The sequence below is a fragment of the Phoca vitulina genome, unplaced genomic scaffold, assembly GCF_004348235.1.
Source record: "Phoca vitulina isolate PV1807 unplaced genomic scaffold, GSC_HSeal_1.0 scaffold21, whole genome shotgun sequence".
Classification (NCBI taxonomy): Eukaryota; Metazoa; Chordata; class Mammalia; order Carnivora; family Phocidae; genus Phoca; species Phoca vitulina.
The window spans coordinates 7,567,383-7,592,395 of NW_022589724.1; the positions used below are offsets into that span (position 1 = coordinate 7,567,383).

General features: G+C 36.0%; 1 protein-coding gene across 4 annotated transcripts in view; it reads left to right on the plus strand.

Annotated features, from left to right (window-relative positions):
* The window catches only part of TMEM38B (transmembrane protein 38B), a 95,694-nt gene that overhangs the window by 20,881 nt on the left and 49,800 nt on the right, over positions 1-25,013 (plus strand). For all 4 annotated transcript variants that reach the window (XM_032418518.1, XM_032418516.1, XM_032418517.1 and 1 more), the window contains 3 exons: positions 11,472-11,656; positions 12,447-12,534; positions 16,509-16,626. In XM_032418518.1, the coding sequence (XP_032274409.1) occupies positions 11,472-11,656; positions 12,447-12,534; positions 16,509-16,626 (391 nt within the window). The remainder of the gene's footprint in view (positions 1-11,471; positions 11,657-12,446; positions 12,535-16,508; positions 16,627-25,013) is intronic.

Consider the following 25,013-nt stretch of genomic DNA (forward strand, 5'->3'; position numbering starts at 1 on the left):
TCAGTAGAATAGGTATTATTTCTCCTTTGAATGTTTGGTAGAATTCCCCAGGGAATCCACCAGACCCTGGACTCTTGTTTTTTGGGTGGCTTTTAATCACTGCTTCAATCTCGTTCCTGGTTATTGGCCTATTCAAGTTGTCAGTTTCTTCCTGTTTCAGTCTTGGGAGTTTATAGGTTTCCAGGAAGGCATCCATTTCATCCAGGTTGGTCAGCATATTGGCATATAGTTGATAATAATTTCTAATAATTGTTTCTATTTCCTTGGTGTTAGTTGTGATCTCTCCCCTTTCATTCATAATTTTATTAATTTGGGTCCTTTCTCTTTTCTTTTGGATAAGTCTGGCCAGTGGCTTATCAATCTTATTAATTCTTTCAAAGAATCAGCTTCTAGTTTTGTTGATCTGATCTACTGTGTTTCTGGTTTCTAATTCATTAATCTCTGCTCTAATCTTAATTATTTCTCTTCTAATGCGTGGCTTAGGCATCGTTTGTTGCTTTTTCTCTAGTTCTTTAAGGTGTAGAGTTAGATGGTGAATTCAGGATTTTTCTATTTTTTTGAGTGAGGCTTGGATGGCTATGTATTTCCCCCTTAGGACCGCCTTTGCAGTATCCCATAGGTTTTGGACCGATGTGTTTTCATTCTCATTGATTTCCATGAATTGTTTAAGTTCTTCTTTGATTTCCTGGTTGACCCAAACGTTCTTGAGCAGAGTGGTCTTTAGCTTCCAAGTGTTTGAATTTCTTCCAAATTTTTTCTTGTGATTGAGTTCCAGTTTTAAAGCATTATGGTCTGAGAATATGCAGGGAATAATCTCAGTCTTCTGGTATCGGTTGAGGCCTGATTTATGACCCAGTACGTGGTCTTTTCTGGAGAAGGTTCCATGTGCGCTCAAGAAGAATGAGTATTCTGTTATTCTAGGGTGGAATGTTCTGTATATATCTATGAGGTCCATCTGGTCCAGTGTGTCATTCAAAGCTCTTGTTTCTTTGTTGATTTTCTCCTTAGATGATCTGTCTATTGCTGAGAGTGGAGTATTGAGGTCTCCTACAATTAACATTATTATCAATATGACCCTTTATTTTGGTTAACAGTTGGCTTATATAGATGGCTGCTCCCATGTTGGGGGCATAGATATTTACAATTGTTAGATCTTCTTGTTGGATAGACCCTCTAAGAATGATACAGTGTCCTTCTGTGTCTCTAACTACAGTCTTTAGTTTAAAATCTAATTTGTCTGATGTAAGAATTGCTACCCCAGCTTTCTTTTGAGGTCCGTTGGCATGGAAGATGGATCTCCATCCCTTCACTTTCAGTCTGGATGTATCTTTAGGTTCAAAATGAGTCTCTTGTAGACAGCATATAGTTGGGTCCTGTCTTTTTATCCACTCTGCAGCCCTGTGCCGTTTTATGGGAGCATTTAGGCCATTGACGTTGAGAGTGATTATTGAAAGATATGACTTAATTGTCATCATGTTGCCTGTGAAGACCTTGTTTTTATAGATTGTCCCTGTAAATTTCTTTTCTGTATCACTCTTGGGGTCTTTCTCTATTTATAGGACCCCCCCTTAATATTTCTTGCAGGGCCGGCTTAGTGGTCACATATTCTTTCAGTTTCTGCCGGTCTTGAGAAGCTCTGCATCTCTCCATCCATTCTAAATGACAGCCTTGCCAGATAAAGTATTCTTGGCTGCATGTTCTTCTCGTTTAGTACCCTGAATATGTCTTGCCAGCCCTTTCTGGCTTGCCAGGTCTTTCTGGATAGGTCTGACGTTATTCTGATGTTCCTCCCTCTGTACGTAAGGAATCTCTTCCCCCTAACTGCCCTTAGGATGGCTTCCTTGGTTCTAAGACTTGAGAATTTTACTGTTACATGCCGGGGTGTTGGCCTGTTTTCCTTGATCTTGGGAGGGGTCCTCTCTGCCTCTAGGACACAAATGTTTGTTTCATTCCACAGATTAGGGAAGTTCTCAGCTACGATTTGCTCAAATATATCTTCTAGTCCTCTCTTTCTCTCTCTCTCCACCCACTTAGGGATTCCAATAATCCTGAAATTGGAACATTTCATGGTGTCACTTATTTCTCTGATTCTCTTTTCATGTATTCTGAGTTGTTTTTCCCTGGCCTCCTCTTTTCCCTTTTTCTCTATTATTTGGTCTTCTAGGTCACTAATTCGTTCTTCTGCCTCGCTCACCCAAGCTTTAGATTATCTAGATTAGACTGGATCTCATTGATAGCATTTTTAAGTTCCTCCTCCTAGTAGTCATTCTGTTGAGGGATGGTTGAGGGAATGTATAGAGTCCAAATTATTGACCACAACCCAAGCAAGATGCACCTGTTTTCCAGGGACCTTAGGGTTGCTGGCCTCTTGTTTTCCCAGTCTGTCTTCTGGGGGAGGGACCTGCCGCGCTGTTACTCAGGAAATCCTGTTTGGGCAGAGTTGCCCTGCCCCCTGTGGTGGGGAATGGGCTCAGTGAAAACCGGTTTGGGGGGGCTTTTGTTCTCTGGCGGCTTTCCTTGGCAGCTTTCCGCGTCTCTTAGAGAGTCAGCGCAGAAGAGACTGTTTCCCACCCTCTGCCTCAGAGCAGAGAGATCGCAGTCTGTTCTTCAGTGAGCTCTCCAGGCCACACTATCTCCATTTCTGTCTCTGCTGCTATAAACTGCAGTCCTGGGTTGTGTGCCCCTCCACAGCACTCCCAGTCCTCACCTCCAGGTCGGGGCACATCTTGCCCTTTGTGCTTCTAAAACCGCCAGCCACCCCCAGTTCGCATGCGCTGCCCAGCGCTCTGGGTTTCCCCTACAGGGGCTGCCTTAAAGTCCTTTTCCCCTCGGTACCGGTCTGCGAATCTGTGCCCCCTCCCCAGTGCGGGAGGCTGTTGCTCACCGGCGGTGTAGGATCCCTACCGCCGGGCTCCCTCCCCCTGCCATTTATCCTTTGATATCTGCCTGCGGAATCCCAGCTCCCCGCTTCGTACTTTGAAACCAACCACCTGCGATATTCTGTTTGTGGAGATCCAGATCTATCTTCTTACATCTCAGGCTGATTTTGTGGGTGTTCAGAATGGTCTGAATTCTGAATTCCAGGGACCGGTTGGAATAGGGTCCCCTACTCCTCTGCCATCTTTTCCCTGTGGTCCTATCTCTTGAAGAACCAGAGCCATTTGACATGTAGAGTTTCTCATAGTCTGGAATGTGCTGATTGCATACTCATCGTGCAGATCATTATATTTCTGTATTCTCTGAGTTTCCTGAAAATTGGTAGTTTGTTTCAGAATACAAATCAGATTCAGGTTAGATCCCTTTGGCAAGACCATAAGAGGCCCCAAATATCTGATTTGCTTTCTTTTTTGTTGACATTAGCACTCTTACACTTAATGACTGAATTAATTGACATTAGCACTCTTACACTTAGTGACTGAATTAATTAACTAGGAATTGCAAAATGGTAATAGTCTAATTCTATCTTTTCTTATGTATTAGATGGAATAGTATAAATAAATACTTCCCCCTAGTCATCTATTATTTGGTGACCCAGTTGTAGGAACATATAGGAACAGCAGGATAAATCCTTGATTCTTTATCTTTATGTACCAGTTTTCATGATAGTTAATTGGTCCTCTGTCATCATCCAAAGGTGACCAATTTTTTTTTATTTTTGAGTAATAATGAACTTACAGATTTAAGCATATTCTATAGGTTTCAATGTATTGCAGTTGTCATTATTGAAGCTCAAATTGTTTTATCTTTGGTGGGAGCTTCTTCAGATTGGTTCTTCAGACTGATTAGCTCCTTGCTACTTAATATAAGATTCATCTTGTACTTTTCCTCTGGAATCACTCATTTCTGTAAGAAGCTCTGGTTTCTCTTAGTCAGAAATGGCATTTCAAGACCAAAATTTGAGCACTAGAGATGTTCATTATTACTGGTTTGATACTGTTTCTAAGCCTTTTCAGTGGACAGAGCTAGGAAAAATAAGGATGAAAATTACTCATGAGTTCATATTGATATTTCTAATTCAAATTCACGACCACAGAGCCTTCATTAAACTTTTCTGTGACATATATTATATATATATATCTCCTTTCTTCCACACTAAGAATTTTCTTTCTTGAGAGCACAAGACATAATAGAATTAGAATATTCCAACATTATTCATTTCTTTTATTCTTTGTTATACACACAATACACAATAGCTTTGGAGTAACAGTACTAATACTACCACTGATGTGATTACTGAGAACATTAATTTTTTTGCATATATACTTCTTGTTCTCTTCCCATTTTTAAAATAGATGTACTATTCTACATTGTCATAATTACAACTATTACATTTGATTACTTTTCCTTTCCTAATCCTCAGTCTTAGTTTTACAGCTAATAATATGTTTAATGCTTATCACCAGTCCTTATGTCTGTGTCTCTTTAGTAATTTTGTTTGTTTGAAGCTTATGCTCTAGGAGATTCATCACTGAATTCCCATATGTTGATGTTTGTCTGTGTCTTTTGTACTTTAAAGTCAGTTTTACTGGGTATAAAATAATTGGATTATACTGTATCTTTGAGGATTTTAAAATGTTACTCCATTTCTTATGTCATAAAGCATTGCTGTGAAAAAGTCTGATGATCATTTAATTTTCACATTCTTCTAGATGCCCCAAATATTTTTTTTTTTCCTGTTAAAGCCTAATAATTTAAATAAAATAAGTCTTGGTGTTGGTCCTTCTGGGTATTTTTAGGTAGGTGGTATGTTCTTTTTAGCAGGTACTTTTTTTTTTTTTTTTTTTAATTGAGACCAAATCATTTTAGTATTTGTATTCTTCAGGAACTTGTTTGGTTGGTATATGGCTCTTTGTCTTTCTTCAGTGGACTTTTTAAATCTCTTTTTTTAAATTTAAAATATTTTCCCCTTTCCCCTTCTATTTCTTCCAAGGTATTGTTATATTTATTTCTCTTTGTTTTCATTCTAGTTTGGTTTTCATTACTGAAGTGATTTCTTTTCCTTTAATTTTCTTTTTTCCTGAGAATTGTATCTTCAGTTCTCAGTTTTTTTAATTCTGATGTCTGTTGTTCTTTTATGTGTTATATCACTTTTCTTAATGTCTTTAGCTTATTTTGAAATAGTAGGTCGAAGTTTTGATCTGTTTGGTGGACACATTTTCCTGAGTGCTTTCATTGTCTGTAGGGATTTATTCTGCTTTTTTTTCTTATAATAAATTTGTGTGGGATTTGACCTTGATACTTTTCTGTTGGTCATTTTTATGTTGAATTAGGTTTCTTGAACTTTTAGGGTAATTCAGGAGAGATGTTCTGACTTCATAGAGCTCCTGCTTCTGTTGTTTTTATAGTGTTCAAAAGATGAGGACCATACTGTTCTCGGATTTTCTGTGTCTCTTTCCCCTTAACCCAGTTTGGTCTGAACCCTCTGTACTGCTCAGTTTTGATTCTATACCAGTGTTTTCTTCACATGGGGCTTGTTCTGGGAGACAGCTTGGGTGGATCTGTTTTGAAAGTTCATGGGGACTAAATTGCTTCAACCCCTTAGGAGCTTTTTACTATGGACCCTTTGTCTCACCTGGTATTGGAGAATGTCAGAGTTTCTCCCAGTTTCAGCTGTTGTTATTGTTTCCAAATTGGCCTGTTGTGCTTTCTAGTGATTAGCCATTTGCTATTTTGGAGTTGTTTTGTTTTTAGGTCCATTAGTTGCCACCTTGTTGCCTTCTTCTTCCTTCCAAAAAGTATAGGTCTTGTGGGTATTGGTGAATTGTCTCTGCCCATTTGCCTTTTGGGGTTTGAAGGGATACCTTGTCACATAATTTTATTTTAAGTGTGTTGTGGATGGATTTTGGTTTTGCTTTCTAGTTGCCCTGTTTTTATGATGGGATTTGAAGAGATCAAAGTCTGTGCGGCCAGTGCTGCCACCATCTTCCCTAAACCCTTGCCTTTAGTTTCGATGTCCCTTGTAAGCTACCACTCCGCTGCCTGCTTGATCTGATCTCCTTTCTTCCTTTCTCAGGGGTAACCATTATTCTTAATTTTGTGCTTACCCACTCCTTTACTTTTCTGTGTAGTTTTAGCATATGTTTATATCCCTAAACAATATAGTTTTTGAAGTATTATATATGGCATCATGTGTATGTATTTTTCTGTGACTTGCTGTTTTTGGCCAGTCTGTGTTCTTGAGATTCAGTCTTATTGTGTATGGTTGTAATTTATTAATTTTCCCTTACAGCATACTAGAATTAATTGTCATAGTTTATTCATCCATTCTTCTGTTGACAGAGTTGTTTCTAGTTTTTTTCTGTTACAAACAGTGTTGCTAAGAACATTCTTGTATATACTTAAACTGGTGTACACGAGCAAGATTTTCTCTTGGTATTTGGTTAAGAGTAGATTTATTGAGTTACAGAGAAAGTGATTTTTAAACTGTACTACATAGTGGCCAAATCATTTCTCAAAGTGGTTAACTAATTTCCATTTCCATTGTATTACACCCAAACTAAAAACTGGACTTTACCAATAACTTACCTATATTTCTTTTCCCCTGCCCCATTTCTCTGCACTTTTCCTACAGATAACTTCTTTACTGTTTGTGTTTATCTTACCTTTCGAAAAAAAGAAGGCATAATAATATATATGAATATCTACACAGTAAGTTTTTAGTTTTACTTGTTTTGGGCCCTATTTTAAAATGGAGTATTACACTGTATATAGTTCTCTGGGATGTGTTTTTTTTTAATTTTATTTATTTGAGAGAGAGAATGAGCAGGATGGGGGGTGCAGGGGCAGAGTTAGAGGGAGAAGCAGCCTCCCCGCTGAGCAGGGAGTCCGATGCGGGGCTTGATCCCAGTACCCTGGGATCATGATCTGAGCCAAAGGCACTTAGCCTGCTGAGCTACCCAGGCACCCCTGGGACTTGTTTTTTTCACTCAACATTATATTAGTAAGAGTTACCTGTGTCTTTGCATATGGTTGTAGTACATTCCTTCTGATGCTCTATAATTTATTAATATCTATATTTTATTTATTGTGCTGATCATTATTGGTTACAAAACAATAATAATAGCAACCACTGGTAGAGTATTCACTATGTCCTAGACATTTTTTTGTGTTTTATATATATTATCTCCCTTAAACCTTACAAGAACTGTGTGAGGTAGGTACTGTTTTATTCTCATTTAGCAGATGATGTAACTGAGCAAGATGGGTTAAGTAACTTGCCCAAGGTAGCAGATATCTAGTAGTTGGGGCCAGGATTCAAATCTAGACTGTCTTTAGTCGGCTCTTATGCACTGTGTTGTTTTGGATTCTGGAAATATAGACAATATTTCTGTCCTCTCAGACCCTTAAATACAAAAAATGATAACTTGTTTAAAGACCCAGTATATTTTACTGTTTTATTTTTAAGGTTTTAATGTTGAGAAAAAATTTGTAATCTTTGCTTTATTTGATTTTAATTTGAGAGATAAAATTATGTTTGGAATGTACTTCAAACTCTAGCAAGCTAAACTATGGGATTCTGTGAATGCACTTACTGGAAAGGCCATTTTTATTTAGTACACTAGCTCATAGTGCTCACATGTGGATATTAGCACCATCTACTGGCAACGGGAAACAATAGCTTGGTGTGTATATAGTATTGTTTGGAGGACAGTGTATATACCTTCATAGTTTTTTTCTTTTTGAAAACTGTTCCTGGGGAAATTAATATTTTGTAATTTTTCTATGTAGTGGGTTTTGTGCCCCAGTTTAGTTTCTTTAAACTTCCAAGTATCGACTATTAAATATTGCACATTTGCATAATCGAGACTATTGCTTTGAGGAAAAATACCAGAAAGGGTATAGTTTTACAGGTCTGTCATCCTCCAGCAGTCTTTTGCAAAGCATACATAAAATACATAAACTTATTAATTTGTTAGAGTAATAAGAGCAAAGCTGTCATATTGGACCAATATGAACTGTATTTAATTTGTCATTCTGTTTTGGCTTAGTTAAGTAATACTGTCTTTTGTAGTCAGAGGAGTAGAATTAATAATAGAGTGAAAACAAGGGTTCTCTGACTAACCGTGGGAAGCTTCTCTCTGCTCAGCTCTTGGTATTAACCTAAATTAACCTAAATTCTACTTTCATCTTTCCTACTTAAACTGCTTTCATTTGTCAGTGGCCTGGTATCTTGTTTGTATACTATTTTAGACTAACTTCTATTATTTTGAACTATTCTTTGCTATTTTTTTCTCTCTTTTAACTTATGTGACTTAAAAATGTATGAGAAATCATTTGCCTTCTCATTCAATTTCTTGGCTGATATATTCCATTTCTTCTTTTCCAATATGTTTTCTTTTTTTTTTTTTAAAGATTTTATTTATTTATTTGACAGAGAGAGACACAGCAAGAGAGGGAACACAAGCAGGGGGAGTGGGAGAGGGAGAAGCAGGCCTCCCGCCAAGCAGGGAGCCCGACGCGGGGATCCATCCCAGGACCCCAGGATCATGACCCGAGCCGAAGGCAGACGCTTAACAACTGAGCCACCCAGCCGCCCCCCAATATGTTTTCTTAAAGACACTTTACAAGTTAAAGTTGCCCTAGATGTGACGTTAGTAAGAGGTGAAATATAATCTTTATAAAAGGAGGGACATGGTGATTGCTTAATGAGTGTTGGTTGAGTGATTCATTAAGGGAATTTTAAAAAGCTAGCTTACATTATAGAGCAAGAATGGCTGTTTAGGGAACCATTGGTCTGATATGTTTACTTGTGAATCTACTGAGAACAATAAACAATTGTTTTTTTTGCCCTGTGGCTATTTAACACTTGAAATGAGAGCTGCTTTCTGTTTAAAATGTTAGCTTAGGGGCACCTGGGTGGCTCAGTTGGTTAAGCGGCTGCCTTCGGCTCAGGTCATGATCCCAGGGTCCTGGGATGGAGTCCCGCATCAGGCTCCCTGCTCAGCAGAGAGCCTGCTTCTCCCTCTCTTTCTCTGCCTTCCTCTCTACCTACTTGTGCTATCTCTCTGTCAAATAAATAAATAAATAAAAATAAATTATTAAAATGTTAGCTTATTGTAGGTATACTTTAGCAATATCTGATTAAATAAAATAAAGACTTGTTTATTTAAAAATAGCAATAAACAGATTTTAGACCATATGCCATAATGTCACATAGTTGAATTTAGAAAGTCCAAGTTGCTGGGGCGCCTGGGTGGCTCAGTCGTTTAAGCATCTGTCTTCGGCTCAGGTCATGATCCCAGGGTCCTGGGATCGAGCCCCACATCGGGCTCCCTGCTCAGCGGGAAGCCTGCTTCTTCCTCTCCCACTCCCCCTGCTTGTGTTCCCTCTCTCGCTGTGTCTCTCTCTGTCAAATACATAAATATCTTAAAAAATAAAAAGTCCCGAGTTGCTAATAGTTTAGGTTTTTAACTAATGTTAAAGATAGTCTTGGCGTAGAGAATGAAAATGGGGTCATAATACTGTATTCTTTTAGTTTTTGTTGTTTCTTTGAGTATTTTACTTTTTTAAGATTTTATTTATTTGACAGAGAGAGACACAGCGAGAGAGGGAACACAAGCAGGGGAAGTGGGAGAGGGAGAAGCAGGCTTCCTGCTGAGCAGGGAGCCCGATTCAGGGCTCGAACCCAGGACCCTGGGATCATGACTCGAGCTGAAGGCAGACACTTAATGACTGAGCCACCCAGGCGCCCCGAGTATTTTACTTTTGAGCACTTATTACTGCTAAAGGGAAACCTAATGCCCCTTTCTTAATCTGATCTGTGGTGGATACTGAAGTATTTTTATTATATTTAAAAATATTTTTAAAAATTGCTTATTTTAAGTGTAACTTTTCCCCCCAATCCTTAATCGACTTCCTTATTCTATATTTAAAGAGAGAGATGTATAGAGGCTCTCAAAATATATGAACATGTAATATTTTTAAATGATATGAGTTGTTTTCAAAATGCTTTTTATTACTCTCAGATAATTTATTCCTTTCTCTCAAACTCTTTATCAACTGATTCTTTGATTTGATATATTTGTCTCTTCATTAGCTGCTAATAATTATTTAATTCAGAGCTACTTTTCATCATGCTGAGTTTTAGGTGAGGGGATAACAAAATGAATGATTACTGCCATCTAAGGACTATTATAATTTATTATGAGCTTTACACTCTTTATATGTTACAGAGAAAAATATGTAAAGAGATCTGTTGAGGCATAAGAATTGATTGTTTTAGTTGTACAGAGCCATCAAAATTTAGTCTGAACTGAGAATATTAAAATGAAACTCCCAAAGTGAGATGTACCTGGTAGTATTTGAGTGGGACCTTGAAGAATAAGAAGGAATTGGTGAGTGGAGATGAAGAAAGGGTGCTTCAGCCTGAACAAACCATTGCATCTTGCATTGGACCTCTGAAGTAGTATTTTAACAAATAAATTTCATATTGCATGAATACTTTTGGGAATTCTGACTTTATGAATCATGAATTGCAGTTCTTTTGGAAGACCATATAATACTTCTTTCATGTGGTGTATTCTATATCACTACCTTAGAAAGAAGATTATGTTCTGTTTAAGCATGAAATTGTCTGCCAGAGTATTTTAGAAATGGGAGGAAAAAAAAACTAGTGTGTTTTCCAGTTAATGCTATTGGTAAACTGTTTGAACAGGTGCTTAGAAAAAATTAAGCTTCAAAAAATAATTTACCCGAGGAGGAGTGAGTTATTCTTAAACTAGTATCACAATTTAATTAGAGAACAATTTTCGTATTCTTTTACCTGTATGTAAAAATATTTTTCCTCAACACAAATCTGTCTCCTTGAGAGTTATGATCTTTTTTTGTATCGGTCCTAGTTTCTGTGCTGCACAAAAGGGCACAGGTAAAGATGTTAATAGGGTTGAAGCCCTTCTCAGCTACTGAGGACTCTTCTCTAATTCCTTTTCCCAGAGGACAAACACACTCCAGTTAGAGAAGTCCCTATCCTAGAAGTGATTATACATTTGCCTTATTTAGTTAGTGGATTCAGCACTTACCTTCTAGAAGAGTATAGGCACAAATTAGGAACTCGTAAACACTTTCCTCATATATAGAGTATTCCGAAGTCCAAACAAGATGAAATTCCCCTTTGATCATGTCTTTTGGGCAGGTTATTATATATGCCTCCTGTGATTTAGAAAAATTGACTACCCAATCTCTGGTCTTCTTGAAGTCAGATTCTTGGTTTATATGGATAATTCAGTTGTGCTTTGCCAGATTGTTTTTGCCAGTATGCTGGGTTTTTATTTCTTTTTATTGCTGTTCTTGTGATTTAATTGTTTAAAAATCTAAGCTAACTCAACTAAATTGAGTGTATATTAAATATTCATTAAATAATTTATAATTATATTAACACATTATACTTAATATATTTAACATTTTATAAAATATTAAGATATTTTTATTATAAATATACTTTATATGTTAAAATATTTAAATTTTAATTTCAGGTATATTATATTTTTTTGCCCATGTGACCTAGTTTCCCAGGGCTATTCTTTCCTACCTGTTCAACTCTTGGCTGCGGGAATGAAAGAAGTGACCAGAACTTGGAAAATAGTAGGTGGAGTCACACATGCTAATAGCTATTACAAAAATGGCTGGATAGTCATGATAGCTATTGGATGGGCTCGAGGTAATATTAACATGTGTTTGTAAATATTCTGTTATTGATGTACAACTGCTACTGAATGATTGTCTAGTTACATTAATGAGGATCGCATACTTCGGTAACAGTATTTTTGGAAGAAGGAAGTTTTCTCTTGGCTAGTAAAGTTAATTCATAACTAGCACTTTCACTAGTACTCGTCATCAGCCATTATCTTGAGCCTGACTACCTTAGAGTATAAAATTCTTCTGATTGATTTGATTAGTAGCTCAGAACCGGAGGGATTCATGGTTAATTAAGGTATAGTGCCACCATAAATAAAACAAGTTAACTTAAGAAATTATGTAAAAAGATTATATTAAAAATTGCTTTTTTGTGTTTTTTTCACCCTAGATAACTAGAAGTAGTAAATATGATTGATTATGGATTCATCTTTACTCTATATCACTTACCTTTATTGTTGAGTTCTTTTGTATGTAGAAATTGAGCAAATTTCTCTAATCTCTTGTTGTATTGTACTGCACCTAAAACTAGTATCAGGGAATGAAATGATAAAACAGAAATTTTTATTTTTCAGGCCTGAAATAAGCCTTTAGGAACATCTCTGTGCTTGAGGCTCCTTAACCTTAATTATGGTACCATAGACAGTTGGCAACACTGATGAAAGGGAGGAATTACAATTGTCTCAGTACCATAAATGTACAAGAAAACTTTTTTTCTTCCTCCTCAAAGTTATATTTTGGGGATCTTCTTGGGTTGTTTCAAATATTTTCTCCATAAAATTTGGCTAAATATTCTTGTTTCATTTTATTTTTAGGTGCAGGTGGTACTGTTATCACGAATTTTGAGCAGTTGGTAAAAGGAGGTTGGAAACCAGAAGCTGATGAATGGCTGAAGATGTCCTAGTGAGTTGGTGTAAACTATACTGAGACCAGCTTTTTATTCTTAGATCTTACCAGATTTCTAAATATGGATGCAAAGGAGCTGAAAAAATAGTCATGATAATGGGAGGAGAATCAGGAGAGTTACTCTTTCAAAAAGTCTGTTCTCTCAAATGTAGTTTTTAATATATGATTCTTTTCTCTGTGGGTTCCTCCCCTTAGAAAATAAACCAAACCAAAGCTCCTGGATTGTTAAAGAATTGTGGGAAGAGTGTGTATTTATGGAGAGAAAACTACATAGGAACACACTTCCCTGGATGTAAGTGAATCAGTTGCAGGTTCTTGGCATTTTCATTAATGACTACAACATTACTCAGATTTCAAATTCACATAGTAGTAAAATGTTAAGCTTATGGGAACAAATCAGTCTGTTATAATGCCTTGTTGCTTTAAAAATGAGAGTTGAGCTTAATTACACATAAAAATAAGAGAAGATTAGAGGAAATAAACCACTCTATGATTGTAGGGTGCAGACTACCTTTTGCATCCATTTAAGAGAATCTGATCATTAAATGTTATGTAAAGACACTTACTCATTCTTAATTAAGTTCACAGATGTATCCCTGATGCTCCTGAGAATGAAATAGAGAGATGTAGTTACTATTTCCACAGTTCAAGAAGGAAAAGACTTAAGGAATAGTGGCCATAGTAAGCAAGCTGAGGAAAGACTCCATGTGAAAATAAGCTCATTAGAATAGATTAAAAATGAAGTTGAGAAGCAGTCTATATGATGAAGTGTATGTTTGTGTGAAGCAACAAATTCTAGGATACTTAACTTGGAAAGTACCCCTTAAAGTGTGAATGAGGTAGTTTAGGAATAGAACAAGCTAGGTTTTGATTGATAAGTTATAAATAAGGCATTAATGAGATTCAAGGGAAATTTTTCTCATTTTGAGCATATGCCTTGAAATGTCTTTCATAAAACATTTCTTGGACTGTTATAACCAAAATCAAATTGTTTCTCCTTTGTTCAAAACCTTGGAATGACTCCCCAGATGGTCTGTAAACCCTCCAAGATCTGCCTTACTTCCACACCCTATTTGCTTTGACTTCATTTCTTACTATTCTCTCTTTTGCTTGTATCCTTGAACAAATCTACCAAGTAGTAGATACTCAATAAATATTAAATGAATGAAAGAATTATCAGTTGGTCAGATGAGATTGATCACTGGTTCATTATGATATTTTGTGTATGTGTGTATATACAGAAATTTTCATTTATCTATTACCAAATACTTTTGCATAGTAGAGAAAGCCTATATGGTCTTAGAGAATACATATATTGTCATAAACACAATGTTGGTAGAACTATGAATGTTAGAGGTGCCGGTGAGGGCTCAGAAGAAAATGAGGAACATGATGCTGGCAATTGGAGGAGATGTGATATAGTTATATAGTGGGAGAAAACTTAGTTGAGTTGTGTGCTACAGTTACGTGGAAAGCATAATTTGTGAGCAGTGAACTTGGGTATTAGCTGAGGAGATTTTAAAGCAGTGTTAAAGGTCTGGACTTGTTTCTCCTTGCTGCTTTTAGTAAAGTGAGAGAGGAAAAGTTGAATTGAGGGAATAACTGCTGAACAAAGAAACCAAGATGATGATTTGGAAAATTCTCAGCCTATCCAGATTGCAAAAGATGATTAAATTAGGAGATACATTTTTAGGAAACTCTGTTGTTTCTAAGTCTTACTCTAAAGGTAAGGATTAAAGGTAAAGGGTGCGGCTGGAAAACTTTTGCTAGTGTTAAAGAAATTAGGTGTGTGACTCATGGATCCATTCAGCCATCACAGCACAAGCCAGGAATAGACATGAGATTATCCAGAAAAGATATGTGGAGGACCATCTTAACTAATGTCATGGATCCCTGTGTTGTATGCTGGAGACCCACAAGGTTTTTGAAAATGTTCTATCAGTAGAAACACTGCCAGCTTGCACTAAAAGGGACAGAGATAAGGTGAAATAAAAGGAGGCTGTCAGACTCCCAGAAATCTATAGGCAGGAAACAGGCTGATAAAACTGCTCAGCTGCAAACATGTGTTACCCTTCAAAGAAAAGGAAAAATGGATTTTGGCCTGAAGCCATGGGCCTAGAGGTCTGAGGCCAGGCCCACAGGTTGGAGTCCAGGTGCAAAGGCCAGAGCCATGAGTGCAGAAGCTGGAGCTGTGGACTCAGAGGATGGAGCCTAATGTCACAGAGGATTATTCCCAAGCCTTGAAACCTTGAAACTTAATGGAATTTGCCCTGCTGGATTTAGAAATCGCATAGGACCAGTGACCTCTTTCTTCCTTTCCTTTTGTTTTCTCCCTTTTGGAATGGAAGTGTCTCTATTACCATATACCTATTCTACTATTGTATTTTGGATGCAGATAAGCTCATTTTCTAATTTCATAGGAAACTAATATAAGAATATTTTCTAAATGCATCCTGATCTTCCAAACCAGTCTCATTGACTAAATCTCAGCCCTTCAATTCCCTGTCCCATTTTATTGTCTGCAGAATCCTTGCTTTTCAGATTCAGTGCCTCTGTTTATGCTCTAAGGGAGTGCAGTCCCTTAGAGCATATGCTAAGAAGAATCCATGATGAGGTACTGTGGTACAGAACCCAAACTGTTAGAAACCAAGAATAGCAAAATGAGGTTAAGATAAACCTAATTCCTGGGGCGCCTGTGTGGCTCAGTTGGTTAAGTGACTGCCTTCGGCTCAGGTCATGATCCCGGGGTCCTGGGATCGGGTCCTGTGTTGGGCTCCCTACTTGGCGGGAAGCCTGCTTCTCCCTCTCCTACTCCCCCAGCTTGTGTTCCCTCTCTCGCTGTCTCTCTCTCTGTCAAATAAATAAATAAAATCTTAAGGAAAAAAAAAAAAAGATAAACCTAGTTCCTTTTTCTTTTGATCTCATCCTTTAAAAATGTCAATTTGGTGTACATTTTATAATACAGTCGTGTATATATATAACTTATAAATTAATTGATAAACACATATTAGTGTCTTAAAACACTTTTTTCTTTTTGGGTACCAATAAAGATTCACAGTTAAAAAGTTTTAGAGACCATTGTTCCAAAACATGAGTGCTGCCCAGTTAGCTGTTACGCAAGGTCTAAACCCCTGGTGCCCAAACCTAATCCTGTTTTGAACTCAGTCCTCAGCTTATAATAAATAAATAGGTAATTTTTCATGAAATGAAATTTGTCATATTTTGCAGTGTGGCATTCTAAGAGTTTATCATTTATCTTTCTGTAGTTGTAAGCACAAAGCTAGATAATGATCTGTTACTAAGATATACTTTAAATATGTGGCAAATATATAATATGAAAGTAATGCTTCTTTTTGTAGATCTTACTGTAGATGTTAAAATTTCAGCCTTAATTTGTTAAGATACTAGCAAACACTAATATTCTGTGTTGGGCTTAGCAAAGTAATGTGCTGGATCTGGCTCCTACTGTTACATGGGATTGTGCGCATCTGTCTCTTCTCTGTTCTGCATAGCACCCTGGAATTTACTGTGATGGGAGTATTTACACCATGGAAATGGGAAAATACTATAAATCAGGGCTTTCTTTTCCTTTTCCCACCTTACTGAAGGAGCTTGTTTTGTCCTATAATGACTAATCTTTTTCCAAGTCATACTGTGGAACATGGGACTTTCAAATCTTTGTGAAAAAGTATTATATGGTCAGATGTGTTTCAGAAATACTGTATATAGAAATGAACTTTATCAGAGAGTCACAATATATGTATGAACATTCTAAGATCTCTGGTATTTTATCAGAGTGAAATTACACTTTATATAACTTAGCACTTCTAGAACTTTATAAGTATGTTTACATTAACTTATTTTTGTCTATTAATAGCTCATTAAATTAATATTTTCCAGAGTATTCTTTGAGAAATATAGAGATGGATCATGTTTATTACTTACTGACTTAAAATGTGTTTTATTTTCAGCCCTGCCAAGGTAACCCTACTGGGGTCAGTGATCTTCACTTTCCAGCACACGAAGCAGCTGGCAGTATCAAGGCATAACCTCATGTTCCTTTATACCATGTTTCTTGTGGCCACAAAGGTAAGAATGCAAAGTAGCTGTAAATCAGTATTCTGTATGATCAGAATTCTGCATACTGGGCAGGTAACAGGAACATTTATTTTTTATTCTTATTACAGTCTAAAAAGGTAAATTTTGGGATTGTTTATTCAGCACATCCATGACTTTCTGAAACAGAGCTCTTGTTTGATTCCTCATTTGACTTATTTTGAGGCTATCAGGAAAGATTTATAGATAGTCTAATAGTATATCGGACGCCAGAGAGTAGTGGAAATAGCTATAGCTGATCAGAGACTGCAGACAGCATTGTCTCATTTGTAAAATTAGGTACTTGTGGTAGGTGTTCTCTGAGGTTCCTTTAAGCTTTAACATTACAAAATTTTTCTAGTAGGTCATATTTGTGCTTAGTCTCTTGTATAATAATTGCCTCGTTGGAAGCTTTATTATATCTTGAAGATAGGAGATAGTGTGGTGTAAGATCACAGGTTTTGTCGACAGGCAGTCTTAAGTGCAAATCCTAGCTTTGCTATTTAATTCCTGAGTAAGCAAGTCACCTAATGTCTCTGAATCCTGATTTCCTCGTCTTCATTGTGTGATTGTTGAAAGGATTTGGGGATGGTGCATATCCTTCTATCACTGTGATGCATCTTACGAATTTTATTTGGACCATGAGGCTAATTCTGATTATTGTTATTCTTAACCATTATTAGATATTGTTCCCTATTCAAAAGTAGACAGTTGGTTTTAAAATAAGATTATTATTGAAGTGTAGAGGAATTGTATAGCTAATTCTGTCTTAGCCTAGGTATTTTTGGTTAAAAACTTACCTATGAAATTCTTAAAAGGAAAACCATATATATTATATAAATTTATATCTTAGAAAGAGCCAAGTTGCTATAGGGATCATTTACTTTTGTTTCAGTAGTCTCTGCAGTGGAGCTGATCTGTGGCTGTAATTCAAGTACTTCAGGTATCTGAGGCAGTCTCTTCATATGTGTCCTTCTCTTCCAGTCCTCACATTTTGAGCTGTATATATTTTTTTGTAACAGCTGATGGAGATATATGTTACATACCATACAATTCATCCATTTAAGTGTACATTTCAATGTTTCGTTTTTGTGTAGTCACAGAATTGTGCGGCTGTCACCATAATCAATATTAAAACATTTTCAGTACTCCAAAAAAAATTATCATGCCCATTAGCAGTCTTCACATTTTTCCTCAGGCCCTCCAACTGTAGGCAACCACTGTTCTATTCTCTAATGTTTTTGTCACTATAAATTTGCCTATTCTGACACTTCATGTAATTGGTATCATAAATATGTGGCCTTGTGACTTGTTTCTTTCATTTAGTGTAATGTTTTTGAGGTTCATACATGTTGTAGTATGTATCAGTGTATTATTCCTTTTTTATTGCCAAATAATAGTCCATCATATGGATATACCACATTTTGTTTATCCATCATTTGATGGATATTTGGGTTTTATTTTTTGGTTAGTAGGAATAATGAACTATGAACATTATTGTACTTTTTTGGTGTGGATATGTATTTCATTTCTTTGGGGTATGTCATATAGAAATGGACTAGATAATATAGTAATTCTGTGTTTAGCCTTTGGGGAACTAATAGACTGTTCTCCATGGTGGTTTCATCATTTTACATTCCCACCAGCAGTGTATGAAAATTCTCATTTCTCATACCATCATCACTGCTTGTCTTTTTTATTAGAGCCATCCTAGTGGGTGTGAAGTGGCATCTTATTGTGATTTTTATTTAGATTTCCCTGATGACTGATGATGTTGAGCAGCTTTTCATGTGCTTGTCTGTAGATCTTCTTTGGAAAAAATGTCTCTTTAGATCACTTGCCCATTTTTAATTGTTTCATTTGTCTCTTTAATGTTGAGTTGTAAGAATTCCTCATATATCTGATTTGCAGATATTTTTTCCCATTCTGTGGATTGTCTTTCACTTTCTTGGTAACGATTTTAGAAGCACTGATTTCTAAAATTTTGATGAAGTCCAATTTACCTATTTTCTCTTTTGTTGTATATGCTTTTGGTGTCATATCTAAGAAACTATTACTAAATCTAAGGTTAAAATTAGATTACCTCTATGTTTTCTTGTACTAGTTTTATAATCAGGAATCCTGATTTCCTCGTCTTCATTGTGTGATTGTTGAAAGGATTTGGGGATGGTGCATATCCTTCTATCACTGTGACGCATCTTACGAATTTTATTTGGACCATGAGGCTAATTCTGATTATTGTTATTCTTAACCATTATTAGATATTGTTCCCTATTCAAATGTCTCTAATATTTAGCTCTATGATCTATTTTGAGTTAATTTTTGGGTATGGTATGAGGAAGGATTCAGTTCAACTTCATTCTTTTACATTCTGTGGATATGTATTTTTACATTCTTGTAGATTCTGTGGATATCTAGTCATTAGTATTATGTGTTGAAAAGACTATTCTTTCCTTCATTGAATTGTCTTGGCAACCTTGCTGAAAATCAACTGTAAATGTGAGGATATTATCATTCTGCTAGTACCACACTGTCTTAATTATTTTAGCTTTGTAGTTAGTTTTGAAATTGAGAAGTGCGAATCCTCTGAATTTGTCCTTTCTAAGGATTGTTTTGACCATTCTGGGTCACTTGCATTTCCATATAAATTTTAGGTTTAACTTCACAATTTCTGCAAATGAGGCCAGCTCATATTTTCTTAGAGATTGTATTGAATCTGCAAATAAGTTTGGGAGTATTATCACCCTAACACTTTTAAGGCTATCACTCTGTCAAGACAGATGTCTTTCCATTTATTAGGTCTTTTAAAATATTTTTTCATGATGTTTTCAGTGTACGAGTTGTATACTCCTTTTGTTAAATTTCTTCCTATTTCTATTTGATGAAGTAGTAAATGTAATTGCTTTTTAGTTTTATTTCCAGGTTGTACATTGTAAATGTGTAGAAATAAAATTGATTTTTGATCTTGTATCCTGTAACCTTGCTAATAAACTTGTTAGCTCTAATAGGTTGTCATGGGTTTTTTTGGTGTGGATTCCTTAGGATTTTATGTATTTAAAATCATGTCAACTTCAAATAGAGATGGTTTTACTTTTTTTTTTTTTAAAGACTTATTTATTTGAGAGAGAGAGGCAGAGGGAGGAGGAGAGGGAGAGAGAGAATCCTCAAGCAGGCTCCCTGCTGAACACAGAGCCCGACGCAGGGCTTGATTCCAGAACGTTGAGTTCATGACCCGAGCCAAAATCAAGAGTTGGCCACCTAACCAGCTGAGCCACCCAGGTGCCCCTACTTCTTTCTTTCCAATCTTCATGTTTTCTATCCAATTTTCTTGTGCAATTGCCCTGGCTAAACAATCTAATACAGTGTTTAATAGAAATAGAACGAACATCCTTGTCTTTTTCCTGGATCTTAGGGAGAAGTCATTTAGTCTTTCACTATTAAGTATGATATTAACTGTGGCGCTTTCATTGATGCCCTTTATCAGATTGAGGAAGTTAGTTAGATCCCTTCTAGTTTGTTGAGTGTTTTCATCATGAAGGAGTGTTGGGAGCTCTATAATTTCTGAGATTTTCTAACTTTAATCTTTAAAAAAAATGAACGTGTGTTGTGGGTTTATTAGTAAGAATAAGTAGGACCAGTATCTTGAATTTTTTAATTACGAGGATCAGTTTTTGTTGAAGACCTAATTAATAAAAAAGAGTTTTTCTTACAGTATTTGCTGGACATATAGTTCTTTATTATAATACCTAAACTTAAACACCATATTGCATAATAACATAGAGTATTGAACTTGTCTCATAATATTTCCCAGCATTTTCCTAATTTTCCACCAACTTCCAAATAGAATGTGCATTTTAACCCATATTTTTTGCCTAAATTCCATTTAGATTTATATTGATTTTTAAATGGCTTGTCATTTGTTTCTGAGTAGCTACTATAGTTTTTCATTTCTTAGATATGAAAAACGGATTTTTTTATATTGACAGAATATATAGGGAAAAATTTGGCAGTAATTATTTTATTTATTTTTCTTTACTTTGCTATTTTCCTGTATTATGTATATAGTCAGGAAATGTGCATTGTCTCTTTGTTTTGGATAATAATCTAGTGTTTTGGCGTATACAGAGATGCTAATAAATATGATTTGTCTTTTCAAAGAGAATAACTCCCCAAAAGTAAAACAAGTACATAGAAAGCTATAATACAAGTATAAAAATTGTGAGTTCTGTAAGAGAAACAGAAAGTAAATGCCCCTACCATTGCTCAATCTGTAGTATCTCTTTTGATATCTCAACCCACTAGCCCCCACTCTGTGGTAAGCCACGGGAGGTCTCTCTCTCGACATGTGCAGGCTAGCCCTAAGCCAAGGACTTGTGGCACCATCTCATACAGACATCTGGAGTCTCCTCCCCTGCCCCCTGTGCCTACTCAGTTTCCTCCTATTTGATACCCTGCCCTGCAGATCCAAGTCCGTTTAGCTTCACTGACCTCAGTCTCTGCCACCTCAATTTCAAGTTCTAGCTTTCTGTTTGAGAAATTGTCCTGAGGCAGAAGTGAGGGTACATGTGTGAATCACTTTATCAGTTCCTCTCTTCTCATGATCAGTCTTACACTCTCTGTTGTCAGTGCCCAAAAGTAGTTACCTCTTTTTTTGGTCAAGTTTATGGTTTTTATGCCTGGAGTCTAGAACTAGTTATTCTATAGTCAAGGATCTTACTTGATCAGTCTTGTCAGAGGTTTTTGTATATTATCAATCTTTTCAGAGGACCAACTTTTGGTTTTGTTGTTCCTCTCAATCATACTGTTTTACATTGCTGTGTCTCAGGTCACATGTTTTCATGTATATGCTTTTACTGTCATTCAGTTTAAATTCCTCTTTTTTTTTCTTTTTTTTTAAGATTTAGCCATTCATTTTAGAGAGAGAAAGAGCATGCAAGCGAGTGCAGGGAGGGGCAGAGGGAGAGGGAGAGAGAAACTTCAGCAGACTCCTCGCTGAGTGGGGAGCTGGATGCAGGGCTCACATCTAGGATCCTGAGATCATGACCTGAACCAAAACCGAGAGTCAGACGCTTAACTGACTGCATCACTCAGGCACCCCAGTTTAAATTCCTTTTAACTTAAAATTTCTTTGATAAAAAATGTTTAAGAGTGTGTTTTAAAATTTCAGACATTGAAAAAATCTTTTAAACTTTTAAAAACTTTTCTTTAACTGCATTATAGACAGGATATGTGGTCTGTCTGTTATTCTCTGGTGTTTGTTGAGACTTCATTTCTATACAAGTATTGATTAGATTTTATAATTACTTGTATATATGAAAAGTAAGTGTATTCTTTATTTTGGAGGCGTAAGGAGTCTGCATATATCTATACATATGCTTGCTCATTATGTTTCAAATATATAGCTACTAATTTTTTCTATGTCTGATCTATTAATTTTCTTTCTTCCTGAGAGAAGTGTGTTAAACTTCTCCCTCCTTCTCTTCTTGTCTCTTTTCCTCCCTCTTATCTTCCTTTCCTTTCTTCCTTTCTTCCATAGCCCAAGCAACTGAACATTCAGTGATGTTCAGCCCTTGTAGGGTCCTAGTTTCATTCAAGGAGGACTCACTACTTCTCCAGCTTTCGCAAGTCATTTATGATTGTTAAAATCCAAGTCTCAGAGGAAAGAAATAGGTGCTGACTAAGACTGTTGGTATAAAGAAAAGCACATGGGCTTTGGAGTGAGAATGTGAAATCCAGGCTTCACAATTTTGAGCAAGTCATTTATGTTTCTTAACCTAGAGTTACACATACCCTAAGGGGTGAATGGCTCTTTTTTGGCACTAGCTGTACAAAGTCACATTATAAGTGTGATGTATTATGTACCATTGGTTGATCTCAGTGTTAATTATTATAAACATTTTTAAGTTAAACAGGGATATATTATGGGATAGAATTCAAAATTCACATTTTTTTAAGATAAGATAAAATATGACATTTTATATTTGGCATGCCTTTGTTTTGAGCTCTGCCAAGTTCACTTTCTTTCATCAGAGATGATTTGAGAAAAGTTTGAGAAGCATGGATTATCTTTCGGCTCCTTGGTATAAGGAGTTATGGTGAAATAGTGTTATTGTGAAATAAAATACAGGGAGACTTGAGTGGTTTAGAGTGATTAAAACTGAAAAGAGGCTGTTGGACTTTGAAATGAAGAGGTATTTGGTGACCTTAGTAAAAGCAGTTTCGGTGGACTGGTAGAGAATAGAAAAATGATTATAATAGACTGAGGTAAATAAGAGGAATTGAAGACTAAGCATACAAACTATTTAAAGGGATTTGGAGAGAGTATAAATAGAAATAGCTTGGGAAAGCAGTTTGGCAATATTTGACAAAGTTGAAGAGTCACATATCTTGTGACCTGTTAATTCCTTTTCTAGGTATAGCCTACAGCAGGCAGTCTCCCAGTGTGTGGTACAGAGCCCGACTTCATCAGTATCTCTTTTTAAAAATGTTTTAACAAAGTAGCATTTTTTCTTTTAGATCCCTCTAATACCCAAGCCACCGACTTATTCTTTCGTGTTATTATTATTTTATGTGGTCTTTTATTAAGAGTCTCAGATCTGAAAAATTGGACTAAAAGATCTTATACAGAAAGTTAATCTGACTGATTGATGGTACATTTTCCAGAAATACAAAGGATAACTTCAAAGGGCTGTTACATTTACAAAAAACTTAGGAACAAGCTCTTTAAAAAATTTTTAAATACCTAACTTATTAAATTTAATTTTCATACAATAAAATATACTCATTCTAAGATTACATTTTGATGAGTTTTGACAAATTTATGTACATGCTTAATTATCATAATCAAGATATGGAATATTTCCATTACTTCAGAAAGGTCCTGTGTACTACTCCAATAAATCCCAACTATTGTTTATAGCTCCATTGTACCACTTACCCTGTTTCTGTCACTATAGAGTAATCTTTTTTCAAGTTTCATATAAATGGAATCGTAAACTATGTATCTTTTGTGTCTGGCTTCTTTTGTTCAGCATAATGTGTTTTTTTTTTAAGATTTTATTTTAGAGAGAGAGCACAAGCACGAGTGGGGGGAGGGGCAGAGGGACAAGCAGACTCCCCGCTGAGTGGGGAGCCCAACGTGGGGCTCGATTCCAGGACCCTGAGATCATGACCTAGCCAAAATCAAGAGTTGGCCGCTTAACCAACTGAGCCACCCAGGTGCCCCTGTTCAACGTAATGTTTTTGAGATTTACCCATGCTGTTGCATATTCCTTTTTATTGCTGAGTAGCATTATACACCCCAGTTTGTTTATCCAGTTATCTGTTGACAGATTTTGGATTGTTTCTAGTTTTTTATTTTTCCAGTAAGGTTATTATGAATAAAGTTGCTATGAACACATGTACTTCGTGTGGACATATATTTTCATTTCTCTTGGATAAATGACCAGGAGTGGAATTACTGGGTCATATGGAAAGCATATGTTTAATGTTTAAAAAAACTGGCACACTGTTTTTCAAAATGGTTATACCCATCAACGTTACTATCAGCAATGTATGAGAGTTCCAGTTGTTCTACATCCTTGCCAATATTTGTTATTGTCAATCCTTAGCCATTTTCTGTATATGTAGTGGTATCTCACTGTAGGTTTTTGTTTTTTGTGTTTTTTTTGCATTTCTCTGATAAGCTAGAGACTTGAGCATCTTTTCCTGTGCTTATTGGCTATTTATATTATTGTTAAGCAGTGTTTGTTCCAATCTTTGCCCATTTTTGAAAATTGGATGGCTTGTCTTCTTACTGAGTTGTAACAGTTTTCTGTATATTCAGGATACCAATCCTTTGTGAGATATATGAATTGCAAATGTTTTTCTCCTAGTTGGTGGCTTTCTTTTTTGTTTCATTAGTATTGTTGTTAGAAGAGAAGTTTTTAGTTTTGATGAAGTTCAATTTATGAAATTTTCCTTTTGTGGTCCTGCTTTTTGTGTACTATGTAAGTAATCCTTCCATACCCCAGGGTTGTGAGGATTTTTCGCCTGTATTTTCCTCTTACAATTTTTGCCTTTATATTTAGGTATGTGATCCATTTCAAATTAAGTTTTATGATTGGCATAAAATAAGGGTCAGATTTATTTTTTCCATATGAACACGAGTTTGTTCCAGCACTATTTGTTGAAAAGACTGTCTTTTCCTTCATTGAATTACATTGGCACCTTTGTTGAATATCAGTTGCCCTTACATGTATGGGTCTATTTCTGGACTATGTTCTGTTTCGTTGATTTATATGTCTATCTTTAACCAATACCAAATTGTTTTATGTAACTATAATTTTATAATGAGTCTTGAAATCAAATAGTGTAAGTACTTCAAATTTATTCTTTCTCAA